We start from the raw sequence: 17,460 nt of genomic DNA on the forward strand, positions 1-17,460 counted from the left end.
CGAGGAGCCCAGCTGGGGTGGGAATGGGTTGCTACAGAGAAGCTGCGGCATGGGAAAGGCCGAGGTAAGGGCAGGGCCAGAGGCGGGGCAGGAGTGGGCGGGCTGGAGGTGGGGCCTGGGGTGGGCGGGACGTCGGTGCTGGACAGTCTGTGTCCAAGCACTCGCGGACCTGCCACTGAGGTGAGCCTGGGCTACGTGGCTATCTTCCTTCCCGGGGCTCTTAGCGGTGACAGAAATGGGGCGGGGACTCGAACATGGGTGCGCCCCAGAAAATCAGAACTTTTCACCCAACTTGGATGGGAATTGGGTTTTCCTTGGGGTGACCCCCAAACAAGACCCCTGAGCCGTTCTGTTCCAGAACTACTCGTACTGGGGTCCCCGGCCGGGCTTGGGGACCTGCGCCCCCTGCCTGAAATTGTGGGTAAAACTTAGCGGTTTGTGAGTGATGGTGTTTCTTGGGTCCCCAGACCCAAAAGAAGCAGAAACCCGTGGTGTCCAAGTCCTTTAGTCATGAAACTGGCAGAAATGCCCAAAGAGGACCATGAATTGTCCAAGGTCACAAAGCTCTGCCCACGCTGTGGCCAGGACTCCTTTCACCACAGCCTGTGGGCCTTGACCTACAGATCCCTGACTCCAGGACCTCATCCCGAAGCACTCACCAGTCCTGCCTGGCCATGTGCTACAACTCATGCCCTTCCCCGCCCAGCAGGAGACGCCTGAGACCCAGTGTCAGTCTGATTCTCATGAGACAAGACACCACATAGCTAGACCAAACCCCCAGGTCACACCACTGCTGCATCTTCAGCTTAGAATCCCACTGGGGCTGGCACACAGAGAGGACAACTAATGTGTTACGCGTCCTGGGCTTTGGGCCTGCAAGCCAGGCGAGGAGGGGCAGAGATTTTCAAGGTGGGGAGCTAGGAAGGGGTCCCCAGGACACTGGGAGGAGTGGAAGCAGGAGAGGGGTGGAGACATCCATATCTACATCCTCCCCAGCCACCACTACCCCTCCCCCACTCCTGATGGGAACTGGGAGACCAAAGTCTGTCCCAAGGTCAAACATTGATTTTTTTGCAGGGATGGGGCAGGAATGGGACTGTGGAAGGGTTGGCAGGGAGAGGGCAGCCCTCCTCCTCTGGCCTGGGCTAGGGGCCATGTGAGGAAGGCTGGGCTGAGGCCAGGGCTATGCCCCCACCCTTGGGGGGAGCAAGAAACGCCAGAGCTTAGGCTGCCTGCCAAGGCTGATAAGGGGCCCTGACAGGGCTCCCACAAACGGTTTATCATTGGGGGTGGGGAACAGCCCGCAGGACTCAGGAGGGGGCATGAGCATGGAGCCGCTTTGGGGTCTACTCCAGGGAGCGGTAAGACTGAATGGGGTTGGGAAACACCTTAGGCCTCCTCTCTCAGCCCTTCATCCCCCTCCCAAACCCCAAGGCTTGCCCCTCCCCTTCCCCCCTCAATCTTTCCCCTCCAACCTGCCTCTCAGGACCCCCTTCCTTACCTTGTGTGTATTTAGTACCCCAAAGTCACTGACCCTATTATTGCCTGGTCCCTCCCTGCCCCCCACAAACCTCTTTCCCTAATCTCATGCCCACCATGCTCCCCACAGAAAAGGTTGTCCCCACGACCCTCTCAGACCATCTACAAGCATGTGGAAGGCACCCAGCAGGGTTGCCCAGAGGAGGAAGAGGAAGACGGGGAGGAGGTTACTGGGCCACCAGTCCACTTCTGTGCCATGGAGCTGAGGGGCCCTGAGTCCCTGGGTGCTCAAGCTGGGAGGCAAAACCTTGGACTCTGGGCGGCAGTAGGACGAAGGGGTGCTGCCTACCTGGCCCTGACAGCCCTGCTGATCTTCACGGGGGGTGAGAGTCATTCCGCCCCCACCCTGAAGGGCCTGGGCTGGGGGAGATTTCTGGGGTACAGGAAGGGGCACAAGGAGAATCTCCATCTTGCCACTCGCCAGCCTTCCTTCTGGGCTATGTGGCCTTCCGAGGATCCTGCCAGGCATGCGGGAACGACGTGTTGGTGGTCAATGAGGATGTGAACTATGATCCAGGCCCAGACTCCCACCAAAGCACATTGTACTGGAGCGACCTCCAGGCCATGTTCCTGCGGCACCTGGGGGAGGGGAGTCTGGAGAACACCATCAGGTAGGGGTCATCCTATCCCTCGGAAACCCTCATCCTCTCCGCTGCCGCCTCTTTTTCTCCTTTCCCAGGACCCTGGTGTCATGGTCTCCCTTCTGAGTCCTTCCACCTGCCTCCCTGGCCTCCTTGCTCAGTGGGCCAGGGGAGGACGACAGGCATTGGAGCTGAGAGGAGGAAGGGCAGATCCGAGACAAACCTGCAGAGGGCTTAGGTTCTGAGGTCTCTGAAAAGTCTTGAATGCCACTCTAAGGAGCTTGGATTTTGACTTGTGGCAGCAGGGGGCTCTGGGAGGGGCGGGGAGGGGGGTGGGCTCTGAGAAGAGGTTTCAGAATCACGGATCAGAAAAACAAGCAAGGAAATCCATTCGTGGGAGCAGACCATCCCCCATTTACATTATGAGAGAAGCCATACAGACTCAGAGTGCGCCGCCTACAGCACAGCACAAGCAGGCCCGTGTTTCTTTTGTGCTGAAGTCACCTTTGCTTGCTGGGTGACTGCCAGGTAGGTCCACAGAAGAGGTCACGCCACCAAGAGCCCTCTTTTAGGTCAGAAACAGTTTTTCAGTGGATTCTCCTGGGGTTTCTAAGTACAAAAACCATATAAACTATGCATACTGAGAGATGCATAGCTTCTCTTCTAATGCTGGTACCTTTCATTTCTCTTCAATTTTTTATTAAATTGGAGAGGACATGAGTTTAGGTAACAATGACAGTAGATATCCTTGCCCATTTCCTGACTATCACTGGAATGTTTTTATAATACTTTGTTATGGGATGTGAACTTTGCTGCAGACGCTGGAAAGCTTTTTTTTTTTTTTAGATTTTATTTATTTATTTTTAGAGAGAAGGGAGGAAGAGAGAAACATCAATGTGTGGGTGCCTCCCGTGCATCCCCCACCACTGGGGACCTGGCCTGCAACCCAGCATGTGCTCTGACTGGGAATGGAACCAGTCACCCTTTGGTTTACAAACTCATGCTGAATCCACTGAACTACACCAGCCAGGGCTGGAAAGCTTTTTAAAAGCAAATTAAGGAAGTTTCCTTCTACTCCTAGCTTACCGGGAGTTTTGTAGGAGGGGTGGTTTTCCCCTTACCAGAGGCCATGCTTATTGGTTTTAGGGGGGGGGGAGAGGGAAAGAGAGAGGAAGAGAAACACCGATCAGCTGCCTCTCATCCCGACCAGGGACCTACCCCACGACGTCAGTATGTGCTGTGATCAGGAATGGGACCTGCAACCTTCAGGTTTATGGGATTATGCTTCAACCAACTGAGCCACAATGTCCAGGACTGGGATTTATTTTTCATTTTTTATTTTTAATGATCAGGAAAGGAGTGACAGTTATGGAATTTCTTTCTAATATTTTCCCAGAATGTATGGAGAGGATCACTTAATTGTTCTTACCGTGCTTATGTAGTAATTTGCTTCACAGCCCATGCTCAATCCATTGAGCTACATCAGCCAGGGCCTTATGTAGTAATTTGTATTAATAGGTTTCCTTTTGGAGCCCTGGCTGGTGTAGCTCAGTGGATTGAGCGCGGGCCTGTGAACCAGACGATCGCGGTTCGATTCCCAGTCAGGGCACATGCTTGGGTTGCAGGCCAGTTTCCGGCAGGGGCCAGTTCCCTGCAGGGGATGCACGAGAAGCAACCATACATTGATGTTTCTTTCCTCTCTCCTTCCCTTCCCCTCTAAAAAGATAAATAAATAAAATATTTTAAAAATATAGGTTTCTTTTTCTTCATGAGAGCAACACTAACCGTGATCACTCTCTTTTTTTAAGGTTTTATTTATTTTTTTATTTTTAGAGAGGGGAAGGGAGGGAGAGAAATATCAGTGTGTCGTTGCCTCTTGCGTGCCCCCTACTGGGGACCTGACCCATGACACGGGCATGTGCCCTGACTGGGAATCGAACTGGGGACCCTTTGGTTCACAGGCTGGCACTAAGTCCACTGAGCCACCCAAGCCAGGACTAAACATGATCACTCTTGATATCACTGTATCTGCCTTGCTAAAAGACTGAAAATCTGTGACATCAACAACATGAGGGTTTTTTTTTTTCATCTTCTTGAGCCACACTTGGCAGTATAGGTACAGGCTGAGCAGGTGGATGGTTTGACAGGTCTAGGGGTGAGGTGTCACACAGTGGATGCCATCAAAGGGCAAGGAGGCAAGAAGGCAGCAAGTAGTGAAGTGACTCTAGGTTGGATGGGGAAGGGAAGGGAAATCAGGAGCTGATGATATGCTTGGAGAAACTGGACAGTCTGGAATATTCAGTGAGGCTGAAGAGCAGGTATAGTAAGGACAGGGGAGTAAGCTGGAACCTAAAAAGCTCTAGTCAGAGAGAGAGTCAGAGAGGATTCTGGAGATTTTAAGATTTATCGGATAAACTCTGTCCTAATTTTCTTGGAGTCTCCAGCCCCTACCACAGTGCCTGGTACTTAGTAGGTAAGTCCTCAATGGATGAATATTCTGGAGATGGAGTTCTAGGTAATGACAAGATCCAGGGTGTGGCCAGGGAAGTGGGTGGCTGGACTGGAGGTGACATTGATGATGCCATTCATTCTTTTATCCAACCAATATTTTGAGCATCTATTATGTGGCGGGCTCTGGGCTGATTGGCTGGAGGCAATGTAGCAGAGAACAAAACAGTCTGGATCTTGCCCTCATGGAGCCTATAGTCTATTCAAGGAAATCAGTGCTGAAGTTATAACCACACTCATGGCTGCATGAGTGTCACTGGGTTCTTGGTTTTGAAGGAAAAGTAAAGATGTGAAGAGTGACCATAACCCAGGGATCCTAATTTAGTTTGGGGGTCAGGGAAGACTTCCTTGAAGGAATGACAACTTGAGACCTGAGGGGTGAGTTGGTCAACAGGCAAAGAGAAGGTGGAAAGGATTTTAGGCCAAAGACTATCACACGCAAGGGTCTGAGCCAGGAAGACAGTGGCCTGTTGGAGACAATAAAAGAAAGTATGGCTGTTGAGGTGGGTATGGATCGGGCAACAAGGGCCTTACTGGCTACATGAACTTCTTTAGATTTTATTCTAAGAGGAATAAGTGAGAACTAGAAAGTTTCAAATGATAGAGTATCATGATCAGATTTGGGGTGAGGGACCTTTCTAAGGTCAGGTGCAAAGAAGGGAGCTCATCATACCCCTGAGACCGTAGCCCAGTATCCTTCTTGGTCGCTGAGGAGGAAAGGGCTGTCCTGTTTCATTTTCCCTCCCTCCCCCTGAGCGCTCCTCCCCGCTCCCCTCCCCCATAAGCACCTCATCCGATGTGTTCGATGTATGCCTTTAAGTACACATGTAGCTTTGTCACATATATCATGTTTTATGTGCATGTGTAGATTTTTTTCAAAACAATGTTTGTGTAAAATGCTATACATTCATTATGTTAAAATTTAAGCAACATGAAAAAATACAAAGAAGTAAAAAAAAAAATCACTCCAAGAGTAAGTATTCAGATACAGCCACCTCTAGTGTGTGCTTTTATTTATTCATTTAAAAAAGATTTTATTGATTCATTCTAGAGAGAGAGGATGGGAAGGAGAAAGATGGGGAGAGAAATGTCCATGAGACAGAGAAACATCAATCAGCTGACGCCCACCCCCTTCCCCATGTGAGGCAGAATGGGGGAGACCCAGGCAGACCAGGAAGCAAGTCGAGGACCCCTTGCCTCACAGTACAATGCCCAACCAACTGAGCCACGCCAGTCGGAGCTCTGGTGTGTGCTTTTAATTTTGATAAACTTTTTTTTTAACCTAACAGTGTTTTCAAGGTGTATTATACTGCAATGTGTCTATCTAGTTTATTGCTCCTTACTGATGAGTAGGAATCCAGCGTGTGACCCCTTTTCTTTTTTATGAATGTATCAATAGGTGCAGTTTCAAGCAGACAGTGGAGCTCCAGAATGGGGACTGGGTCGGGGGTGGCAGGAATGGTACTGAGAAAGCCGCTGTAACCGTGGACTGCGAGAGTCCTCTCGAGAGGTGGGAGGGTGGTGGCTGAGACTAAGGTGTACATCCACCTAGGTTTTAAGGCAGTGCAGAAGCTTAGTGGATCATGGTGTGAAGAGGAAAATGATAAGCCAGATGCCAAAGTCCTCAATGAAAGCGGACAAATGACCTCTTGGCTAGAGCAACGATTTCCAACCTTTTCGTCTCATGGCACACTTAATTACTGAAATTCTGCAGCACCCCAGTTGAAAATCGCTGGGCTGGGAGACAGCAGCAGTGAGGGGGAACAGAGGATGGGAAAGTTGGAGGGCACAGGCTTCAAAGGGAAGTGTTTTACCAGAGAAGAAGGGGTCAGAAATGTGAACAGCAGGGCCAGAGGCATGTCTCCACTCCAAGCCCAGGTGGAATGTGAACCTGAGCCACCTTCCAGAGCCCCACAGGAGACCTAGCTTCTCGAGGGAGAGCAGCGTTTCAGCCAAGGCCAGGGGTAGAAAGGGTATTTAGTGACAGTGCTGAGGAGGGAGGAGTTCGTTTGCCATGGAGAGGGCACAGGTGGACCCTGTTGACAGGGAGGCCACTGGGGACTGTGGCAGAGTTGCGATGGAAGAACAGGGAGAGTTCAGATGACAAGAGACTTGCTAGACAGGTAGGTGGTGACTAGGGAAGAAGACAGGATGAGGTCTCCGGTGAGACTAGTGACTCCATGATCCCACTGGGAAGGAACCTTGGTGTCAGGTGTCCATGAGGCCCAGGTGGAGGATGGGGGAGGTGGAGAGCCCTGTCTCTGCCAGTTAGCCCTTTAGAAGACAAGTGTTTTCGTGTCTAGGGCAAAGCACGGGGCAGAGTGCTTATGTGTGAAAGAGGAAGTAGTTTGGAGTTTTGCCTGAGCCAGGAAGAACCTACGGAATGGTGGTCAGGACCCCTAGCTATTGACAGCTAATGTTTTAAGCATATGGAGACCCTGCAGTTGATGCGTCACAGCCCTCGTGATGATGGGATGGATGGTGATGGCTTAGGAGCCCCTCACAGCCCACGACCCAGGGCCACCCCACTTATCTGGCATCCTTCCCCTCCCCCCTCCCCCACCCCCCACCTGCCGCGACTCCTCCAGAAGCTTAGAAGTCCTGGCCTTTCTCCCCTCCCGTGCACCAACCAATTCCACTTCTCCTCGCTTAGGCAAACCAGCCTAAGGGAAAGGGTTGCTGGCTCAGCCGGTATGGCCGCCCTGGCTCAGGACATCCGCGCTGCGCTCTCTCGCCAGAAGCTGGATCACGTGTGGACAGACACACACTACGTGGGGCTGCAGTTCCCAGACCGGTAAGTGCGTGAGGGTCAAGGGGTGGCGGGCGTGGGGTGCGGATCGCTCATCACCCCCATTCCTTAGGGCTCACCCCAACACCCTGCACTGGGTCGATGAGGCCGGGAGGCCTGGGGAGCAGCTGCCGCTGGAGGACCCGGACGTCTACTGTCCCTACAGCGCCACGGGCAACGCCACGGTGAGCGCCTCCTGCCACGCCCCCTTTCCTTCTTGGCAGAGGAGGGTGCCTTCAGCAGGCCTGACAGACCTTCCCACCTTCAGGGAGAGCTGGTGTACGCCCACTACGGGCGGTCCGAGGACCTGCAGCACCTGCGGGCCCAGGGTGTGGAGCCGGCAGGGCGCCTCCTGCTGGTGCGCCTGGGGGTGATCAGCTTTGCCCAGAAGGTGAGGGTCGTTGATCCGGGGCGGGAGAGGGGAGAATGGAGCGCAGCAGGGAGGGTGCGGGCTGGGGAACCCCAGGATCGGAAAGCGGCAGTGGGAAGCGTCTAAGAGGCTGTTAGAGGGAGAAAGGAACAGAACCAAGTGGGTTGTAAGACAGCATTGGCGCGAACAAAATCAGGAGGTCCTGAACGGGGAACAGAAACACGGGGAAATACTGGGTACTGCGGGGTCTGAGGCTGCCAGGGCACTGTGGGAGGGCGCGAAGATGCGGGCCAGGTGCCCACAGACTCTCTCGATCTACAACTGCAGATCAAAGGGTGTGTCATTTCACTTTTACTTGCTCTTCCTGCCCTTATAAATGTTTTCCCTGGGAGAAAGAGTCCTTTTGCCCCTTCCTTCCCTAGGTGGCCAGTGCCCAGGACTTTGGGGCAGGAGGAGTTCTCATATATCCCGACCCAGCTGACTTCTCCCAGGACCCACACAAGCCAGGCCTGTCCGGCCAGCGGGCCGTGTACGGACATGTAAGTCTGGGGGGAGCTAGCAATGCTTTCCTAAGGTTCCAGGACTGCACCTTCTGGCCTGGGATGAGGCTGGCACACATTTTGAGAGCCTAGCCCACAGTTTCAGAGTGGATACCTCTCACCTCACAGGTGCACCTGGGAACTGGGGACCCCTACACACCTGGCTTCCCTTCCTTCAACCAAACCCAGTTCCCACCAGTCCAGTCCTCAGGCCTTCCGAGCATCCCAGCCCAGCCCATCAGTGCGGACATTGCCACCCTCCTGCTGAGGTGAGGGGCATGCGGGGACCAGGAGAGGAGGCAAATCCACGTTGCCTCTGGGTGAACTAGAAAAAGGTGGCTCTCCTGAGGGGGCACTGCCTCTTGCCAGGGCCCATAGTTTGGTGAGTAGGGCTCCTGCTGATATCACACCCACCTCACCGGGCACCCTTGAGCAGGACACAGCCTGCACCACTACCCAAGGCAGCTCTGACCACACTGCCCCCCCCCCCCCCCCCCCCGGGCAGGGTGCAGGGGCAGAGAGCAGGAGCCAGATGGTGGGAGGAAGAGGAAAGAGTGGGCTTTGGGCTCTTTTATAGCCTGAGCCTGTCTGCTCCTCCCAACTCTTTCTACCCCACACCTCTCCAGGAAGATTGACGGTCCTGTGGCCCCACAGGAATGGCAGGGGCGGCTCCCAGGCTCCCTTTATCGCCTGGGCCCTGGGCCAGGCCTGCTCCTGGAGGTCAACAACCACAAGGCTTCCACTCCCATCAGCAACATCTTTGGCTGCATCGAGGGCCGATCAGAGCCAGGTGTGTTTGCTTGCCCAGCCTGTGGGAGGGGAGCTGCTTATAGACCCTGACCAGAGATGGGGCCCAGAGGAGGAAGGTGACTTTGGCTGAAGTGGAGGGTGCTGCAAGGGTTAACAGGGAGAAAGTCTGGCAAGCTGGGGCTGAATTGAGACTGGGGAGGGCAGTAGTAAGATTTCAAGGTCCAACATGGCCGAGACAGAATGGGCCATTTTGCAGTTGTGATTTGTCTAGCACTGGAGGTGAACAAGCATAAGCTGGGTGATGTTAGAGAATGAAAAGCAGGTCAGGTCATGTAGATGAGCCTTGCAAGCATAGATGCAGAAGGCAGTGGGGAATCAGAGTGGTTCCCCACTCAAAGTGGTTGAGCTGATGAATGGGGTCACAAGAACAACCTGGGAGGAAGAGTGTGGTACGCAGAAGCACTAAGGGAGTGGCACAGAGAGTCCAGTGATGAGGCTCAGGTGAGGATGCCGGTGGTTGGAGCAGGGTTAGAGAAAGTAAAAGGGGAACACCTTTTAATCAGCGAGACATGGCTGACCTGGGAGATAATGGAGTCAGGAATGACCCTAGGCACCCCACTAAGGAATAGACCATCCAGGCAGGGCCAAGGGGAGGAGGACACTCTCTTGAGTCACAGCAGGGGGTGAAGACATGGGAGGGGCTGAAACAGAGACTGGTTGGGGGCCTGGAGAAATGCTGGTAAGGTCCTGTGAGCACCCACCTTTCCAGGGAGGAGGGAGAAGCCTGTGGGTACTGCCAGTGTAACAGGTAGGCCCCAACATCCCTTCCCCCAGATCACTACGTTGTCATCGGGGCCCAAAGGGATGCATGGGGCCCTGGAGCAGCCAAGTCTGCTGTGGGGACCGCCATACTGCTGGAGCTGGTGCGGACTTTCTCCTCCATGGTGAGCAACGGTAAGGTCAGGGCCTGGGCCGGGCAGCCAGGGCTGTGGCTGGCCTGAGTCAGGATGGGGCAGAGAAGCAATCAGCGGCACAGGCTGGAGTGTGGCCACTCAGACCTGGGCTCCAAACCTGGCAACTCATGTCATGCATGGCCCTGGGAAAGTGACTGCGTCCTGATTTCCTCTTCTAAACGTGAAAATAGGAACAGTTCAGGGTCTGAGGGCAGGAGAAACAGGAAACACGTGGGCCCAGCCCATGTGTAAGTCGTCTCCATCGCTGTCGGAGTTGAGTCTGAGCAGCCCCAGGTGAGACGGGCTAAGCTGGGTGTTTGATGAGAGGGAAGGAGACCCCAGAGGGCCAGGGCAGAGGAAGACAAAGATGGGGGGTCTTTGCTTGGCCCTCAGTTAAGCCCATCCTCCCTCCCTGCTTTGTCCCCAGGCTTCCGGCCTCGAAGAAGTCTTCTCTTCATCAGCTGGGATGGAGGTGACTTTGGGAGTGTGGGCTCTACGGAGTGGCTGGAGGTAATGAGGGTCACTGCCCCCCAGGTAGGTAGGCAGTGGGGAGATGTGGGGAGGGGCTTTATACTCCATTCACCTAACCCACAGGGCTACCTCAGCCTGCTGCACCTGAAAGCCGTAGTCTATGTGAGCCTGGACAATGCTGTACTGGGTGAGCAGGGGCAATGCCACCATCTGGACCCCCTCAGGTGCACCCTTGCCCTTGGGATCAAGCCCTGACCTTGGCTTCCTCTGCAGGGGATGACAAGTTCCATGCCAAGACCAGCCCCCTTCTGATCAGCCTCATTGAGAACATCATAAAGCAGGCAAGAGTCTAGCCAGGAGCAGGGAATGGAAGGAAGCTGGTGGAGGCGTGGTCGGGGCCTGACTGTGTCCCCAACCCTGCCCTCAGGTGGACTCTCCTAACCACAGCGGTCAGACCCTTTACCAGCAGGTGCTGTTCAACAATCAGAGCTGGGACTCAGAGGTGTAAGTTAGGACAAGGCGGGAGGGAGGAAAGCTGGGGATGATGTGGGAGGAGCCTAAACCCACAGAGCTCTCTAACCTGCTGCCCAACCCCAGGATCCAGCCACTGCCGATGGACAGCAGTGCCTATTCCTTCACTGCTTTTGCGGGGGTTCCAGCCATCGAGTTCTCCTTCGTGGAGGTGAGACTCTCTGGCCCCACCCAGGAGCAGCAGCCCCTCAGCCTGTTGGCACCATGCTCCTGCGCCAGCACCCTCTGTTCCTGCAGGATGGCCAGGCATACCCGTTTCTGCACACGAAGGACGACACATATGAAAACCTGCACAAGGCGCTGCGGGGTCGTCTGCCAGCCGTGGCCCAGGCTGTGGCTCAGCTTGCAGGGCTAATCCTCATCCGGCTCAGTCACGATCACCTGCTGCCCCTCGACTTTGGCCGCTACGGGGACGTGGTCCTCAGGCACATTGGCAGCCTCAACGAGTTCTCTGGGGATCTCAAGGTCCAAGATGCCAACCCTGCTCACGCCTTCTAGGGTTGGGGGACACTATATCCCCTTAAAGTGCTGCCCAGGCCAGGCCATCTGATCCCTCCCACCCCCACTCTCCTGGGAGGGGTGGGGCTAGGTCCCCTCTGGCAACCTGGACCCTTTACTCCTGTCCCAGTCATATAAGCCTCTCCCAATCCTCCCAGATTTGCCTCCCCACCCTCAACCACACAGGTCTTCCCTCTCCCTTCATTCCACCCCAGCATTCTGTCCCCCTATACCTCCCGACTCCTGTCAGACCCAGCCGGCTCCTTGACCCGTGATCTGCATCCTAGGCCGGGTCCTGGCTCCTGCCTCTCGCCCCAACCCCTGCCTCTGCCCTCAGGCTCGCGGACTGACCCTCCAGTGGGTGTACTCTGCGCGGGGAGATTACATCCGGGCGGCAGAGAAGCTGCGGAAGGAGATCTACAGCTCTGAGAGCAGCGACGAGAGGCTCATGCGCATGTACAACGTTCGCATCATGCGGGTGAGGCCCCGCCTCTATCCTTCCCGCATCCCCGACCTCCTCCGGTAGCGTGAGCCCCTTCCTCTCTCTGCTCCTTGCTCCTCTCTACATTCTCTCGATCCATCGCTGTCCTGGAGCATTTCCAGTCCTGGACGCACACTGCTCACAGGCCAGGCCGCAGTGACCACCAAGGAAGGCCCCATAAAGTGTTGAAACCAATGGGGAGGGCCAGTCTCTTGGCAATGGTCACCTGGCCAACATGTCAGGACTGGGTCACTGCCCCCCAGCACACATACACACACACGCACATGCACACGCACACACAGTCCCCCGCACTGCTTCCCCACCACCCTGGAGAGAAAAAGCATGCCCACAATGGTCTATCGTACAAGAGGCACAGGGTTATGCCACTGGAGTGCAAAAGTCTTTTTTTTTAAATAAATAAATAAAGATTTTATTTATTTATCTTTTAGAGGGGAAGGGAAAGAGAGGAGAGAATTCTCAATGTATGGTTGCCTCTTGTGAGTCCCCTGCCGGGAACTGGCCTGCAACCCAGGCATGTGCCCTGAATGGGAATTGAACCGTGATCATTTGGTTCACAGGTCCACGCTCAATCCACTGAGCTACGCCAGCTAGGGCCAAAAGTCTTAAATTCAGAGTGTGAAGAGCTCTCTTCCTTCTGGCAATGAGATGTGTGAAACCTAGAAAGGCTGCCTGGAGGAGGTGTCACGTGGAAGTTTCACTAGATCTTATTCTCTGAGCAATCTGTCCTGCTTAGCTTTAGTACTTTTCTGTCTGCACCCCACCTCCAGTTCCAACCCCTCCTCTTTCTTCCATGTCCTCACCCCAAGAACTCCACGTGGCAACCCTTTGTCTCAGAACATGAATAGGTAAGGACTGTAAAAGTGGGGAAAAGCCTATAGGGCAAAATCATAGCAGGACTAGCCTCACTAAATATGGGGTGAGCAGGGAACCCACAATGTTCACATGCACAGTTTTGGGAGAACAAAACTGCTCCTTGCAGGTTCGTGTTCTTTCTCCCCATTCACTTTTCCTGCTTGCATTCCTGCCCATTTCCCTTGACAACACTCAGTCCTTCTTTCTGTTCACAGAGCCATCCCTCTTGCTCTTTCAGGCTCGCTCCTTTCTTCTGGTCTCTCTTGTTCTCCTCTCCTCGTATCCTCTTCTTCCTTCTCCCCTTTCCTTTGTCCCCTCCACTGAGACTGTGACCCTGTGGTGAGACAAGAGATTGGGCATGGTTCAGCCTCACTCACAGATCTTGCTTCAATTCCTGCTGTGCCAGACTCTAGGAACACAAAAAGACACCCCCTACCTCACCCGAAGTTTCCCCCCAAGGGATAAAAGCATCTGTGTGTAAGGGATCGAGGGATTCAGACTCAGGCTGGAAAAGAAAGACTCAGTATTTCAGAACCTGCAACAGAAGCCTAGACCAGACCCAGGGCACTTTGTGGCTCTAGACCAGGGGGTTGGTAAGCTACAGCCAGAGGGCCAAATTTGGCCTGCCTCTTTGTAAATAATGTTTTATTGCAATGCAGTCATGCTCATGGGTTTTTATATTGTCTGCAGCTGCTTTTGTGCTACAGTAGCAAAGTTGAGTGGTTGCAACAGAAACACTATGGTCTGAGAAGCCTAAAATGACTACTGTCTGGCTTTTTGCAGAAAAAGTTTGCTGACCCCTGCTTTAAATTGTGACATGGGCCTTGAGCAACAGACAGAACTTGAGTTGGTGCAAAATGAAAAGGATGTTTTAGGGTGGAGAGCCTGAGAATAAGGATGAAGCAGCGAAGTGGGGCCTGACCTTCCCTGTAAGCAGCGTGTGAACCAGCACAGCCCGAACAGAGGCCCCACGAAGGAGCTGAGGGGAGAGGAGTGCCAGACGGCGAGTTAGGGACCAACTAGGGGGAGCCTGAAATATCAGGATAAGAACGGAGTTTTTAGGGTCTGGACATCAAGGAAGGTGTTTGAGCAGGGAGGTGAAGTGAGCAAGTGGAGTGTCAGGAGGGATTTGGCCAGAGTTGTAAATGGCCTGAAGAGAGAATGAGGTTAGCTCTGGGAGAGGGTGGCAGGTGGTAGTGTGTACCCCCTGTGGGTGAGGCAACTGCACTGATGTGAGACATTTGGAAGTAAGATGGACAGACTAGGTGTTGAGAGAAGAGGAGAATCACAGCAGTTGCCATTTATTAAGGGCTACCATGTGCTAGGGCTTTGCTTTCTCAGGAGTCCCCCAAATTCTGTGAGGTTGCTAGTGTTGTACACAGAAACCGAGGCTCCGATGGGTTAAGTGATGCATCCGAGATCTCAGTAAGTAGTAGAAACCAGGCAGCCTGACTCCAAAGTCTGTGCTCACCGCACTCACACTTAACCTTTTTGAGGCTGAAAGCCTGGCATCTGAGGAAGACCATGGTGTTCATGAGAGAGTATGGGTGCAAGGGTCAAGTTTGGGAAGAAGTTGGTGCCCACATGTGCGAGGCTGGGTCCAGGGGCCCCCTGCCTGCCCCAGTGAGGAGGCCCAGGAGGCTGGAGGGCAGGATTCTAGTAAATGATTTACCAAGTAGAATTGCCAGCTGTCCCCACAAGGTCCCGGTTGAAGTTAAGGGCATGGAGGGGCTTTTGAATGAATGAGGCCTTAAGAAGATATGAGGGTGTGAGACCACCCTTGGAGATTGATTTTGCAGGGTGGTGCTAGGCAGTGGTGAGATGTTAAATATCTTCCCCTAGTGATCTAATATGCAGCCAGATTTGAAGACCATTGGACTATAGGCGAAGAGAAGAGAAGAAGGCAGATGTTAAACCATGGGCCTGTCCTCAGGGGGAGCAGGAGGAATCAGGGAGGCTGGCAGAAAGGTGGGAGAACTGGCATAGGAGCAAGGCCATCTCAGGACAGACAAACAGAATCTGAGTCAGAGGGTGACGACAGAGTCAGGCACTTCATTAGGACTGGGCTGTCCCCTTGACCTTTGACTTGGGGCTATGGACATTGGCAGAGGTGAGGTGGAATGTCAGGGTGTGGGGAGGAGGGACAGCAGGGCCACAGACTGTTCTCTGAGGTTCTAGGCAGGGAAGTGAATGGTGAGAAGGAAAGGCTGGGGAGATGGAAATGCAGACCTGGAGGTTTAAGGGAGGAGAAGAAAGAGGTTCGACCCAAAACACAGCTGCAGGACAATTCCTACTAAGAAGGAATACCAGTGCCCATGCAAAGTGGCCACTCCTGATTGGGTAGCCAAAGGGAGATGGGACTTAAGCTGCTCGACTGTGTTTATTAAGCTGGTACTAGGTTCAAGTATCCGTTTGGAATGGGCGTTCAGGCCTTCACTCGGGGCCAGAGCCCCACCCTCGATCTAATCACCCTCTCTGCTCAGGTGGAGTTCTACTTCCTGTCCCAGTATGTGTCACCAGCCGACTCCCCATTTCGCCACATCTTCCTGGGCCGCGGAGATCACACGCTGGGTGCTCTGCTTGACCACGTGCGGCTGCTGCGCTCCAGCGGTTCTGAGACCCTGGGGGCTGCCTCCTCCAAGGCAATGCCTGGCCTGGGCTTCCAGGAGAGCCGCTTCAGGCGCCAGCTGGCTCTGCTCACCTGGACGCTGCAGGGGGCTGCCAACGCACTCAGCGGGGACCTCTGGAACATAGATAATAATTTCTGAGGGGGGAGGGTCACATGCCCCTGCCCCAGGCCGAGAGCTCCTGCTCTTTCCATTTGAGCGATTTCTGGGTGACTATGCAACACTCATTGCTGACCGATTTTTCATGAGCTCTTCCTGTCTCCCTAGGGGTCCAATGTAAAATACCCACACACCCTCGGCTCTACAGTGTGGGAACAGATGAGCAGTGCCCTCCAAAAGGGACCGTCATACATCTAATTAGGTGGCAGCATCCGCTCCATCAGTCACAGCCCCTTGCTCTTCAGGAGCTGGATCCCTCACACCTAGGGACCACTCTGGAAAGCTTCCTAGGCTCTGGGAAGCTCTCTTGGTGGGAGAGATGGCTGGGACCTTATGGCCAACACGTGGTATTTGGCAATAGGAGCTGGAGTGTAAACTTCAATAAACCACCTGGGCACCTGTTGTTTATAAACACCTTTGTGCTTCTTCACCCTCATCCCACCCAAGCACCCATTACTTAAGACCTTCCCCAGGTTTTAAGTAGAAGGGGCTGGGGAGGATGCAAGTGGGATGCTGTCTCCGTGGGGAAAACTCTGAGATGTTTCATCATTAAGGAAGGAACCTGTCTAAGGAAATCGGGAGTGCCGTTCTCCAAATACCACCATGGCATGGGGCGCTGGCTCTGTACTTTCTCCTGGGACCTGGGACAGGCCACATGTGGTGTAAGTTCTGGTGCAAAACAAAAATGCAGGGCTTCTTGTTCAAAAAGCAACATCAAAGCCATTTTCTTTCTTCCACAGTCATCCAACCTGTTATTATGTTTTTTTATTTGCTATTTAGTATCCATACCCCTCATATAGGGAACTACTCAGGTGCAGCTCTCCATAGGCACGCCGGGTTCTGTACCCCACAATGTGGTACAGATGTACCTGACTCTGACCTACACCTGGACCCTTCCTGTGCCTGCACCCTGGTTCCTGCTGGGGAAGGAGGGTGGCAACGATTACCTGGTGGGAGCAGGAATCTAGAAGTCAAGAACCTATCCAGGGCAGGCAGGACTCTATCGCATGCTCCCCTGTCCCATCAGACCACTTCTAAACCATAAATTCAAAGGTAGAATAATTAAGAATCGCAAGACAGTGACCATGCAGCATTAATCCCAAACACAGGACTCCCTTCTGAGCATGGGGTCTTGGGACACTGCAGTGCTCGAACACCCATTAGGTTGGCCCAGCCTGGGGCCTCTTTCTGCCAGGGTCCAACCTTCGTCCTGGAAGCTTCCAGCTGGAAGCTGCAGGAGGGCAGAGAATTACAAGGGTTGGTGGCACCACTTTACTTTTTGTCTTGGTCTCAGAAGGCTGTGGCCCTGGCTGTCACTCCCAGGGCCTGCCTCTCAGCTCCTTGGTCCTCTCTTACTCCCAGTATGGCATAAGAAGTCCTACCCACATCCTCAGGATGTGGGACATGAAGACCTCTTAGTCTGCGGCTTGGATTTCAGGGTGAAATTGCCCCTCCCTAGCCCACTGAGCCTGGCTTGGTGAGATCTGAGGAGACTGAACCGGGATCGGAACTCTCCTCAGGCTGTTTGCTTCCCTGAGACACACAGTCTAAAACAAACCTTCTAAAGCGGCTTTTCAGCCATTCTTCACCTCGTCCATTTGCACCCAGTAGTAGACAGAATAATGGTCTGGGCAGAGGTCCACATCCTAATCCCCCAAAACTGAATGAATGTTACCTTACAACAAAAAGAATTTTCAGATGTTATTAAGTATAGGATCTTGAGATGGGGAGTATAATGGGCTGAATTATGTGCCCCCAAAACCCATATGTTGAGGCTCTAACCCCTAATACG

The 17,460-nt window shown here is 53.6% G+C and overlaps 1 protein-coding gene across 5 annotated transcripts; it reads left to right on the forward strand.

The window, feature by feature from the left end:
- The first annotated feature begins 133 nt into the window (after nucleotides 1-133).
- On the forward strand, nucleotides 134-16,080 carry TFR2 (transferrin receptor 2). Of its 5 annotated transcripts, none has more exons than XM_037054902.1 (20): nucleotides 134-180; nucleotides 710-884; nucleotides 1,301-1,361; nucleotides 1,610-1,862; nucleotides 1,964-2,150; nucleotides 7,282-7,422; nucleotides 7,490-7,601; nucleotides 7,685-7,807; nucleotides 8,209-8,325; nucleotides 8,455-8,594; nucleotides 8,952-9,115; nucleotides 9,910-10,029; nucleotides 10,456-10,538; nucleotides 10,623-10,686; nucleotides 10,773-10,840; nucleotides 10,927-11,003; nucleotides 11,097-11,181; nucleotides 11,268-11,495; nucleotides 11,866-12,006; nucleotides 15,366-16,080. In XM_037054902.1, the coding sequence occupies exons 2-20, from the start codon at nucleotides 847-849 to the stop codon at nucleotides 15,648-15,650; spliced, it is 2,487 nt and encodes an 828-aa protein (XP_036910797.1). In that variant the 5' UTR covers nucleotides 134-180; nucleotides 710-846; the 3' UTR covers nucleotides 15,651-16,080. The 5 variants fall into 5 exon arrangements, with proteins under 5 accessions (XP_036910797.1, XP_036910800.1, XP_036910798.1 ...); XM_037054903.1 differs by having other exon boundaries at nucleotides 163-180; nucleotides 707-884; XM_037054905.1 differs by lacking the exon at nucleotides 710-884 and having other exon boundaries at nucleotides 141-180.
- The last annotated feature ends 1,380 nt before the right edge of the window (nucleotides 16,081-17,460 follow it).

This window comes from Sturnira hondurensis, unplaced genomic scaffold (genome assembly GCF_014824575.4).
Source record: "Sturnira hondurensis isolate 20B ecotype Veracruz unplaced genomic scaffold, ASM1482457v3 Scaffold0008380, whole genome shotgun sequence".
NCBI lineage: Eukaryota > Metazoa > Chordata > Mammalia > Chiroptera > Phyllostomidae > Sturnira > Sturnira hondurensis.

Coding starts and splice junctions, on each gene's coding strand:
- TFR2 (XM_037054902.1), top strand. CDS start 847: ATGTGTTACGCGTCCTGGGCTTTGGGCCTGCAAGCCAG. Junction 885..1,300: donor GCTTTGGGCCTGCAAGCCAG/GCGAGGAGGGGC, acceptor GGTGGGGAACAG/CCCGCAGGACTCAGGAGGGG. Junction 1,362..1,609: donor GGGGTCTACTCCAGGGAGCG/GTAAGACTGAAT, acceptor TGCTCCCCACAG/AAAAGGTTGTCCCCACGACC.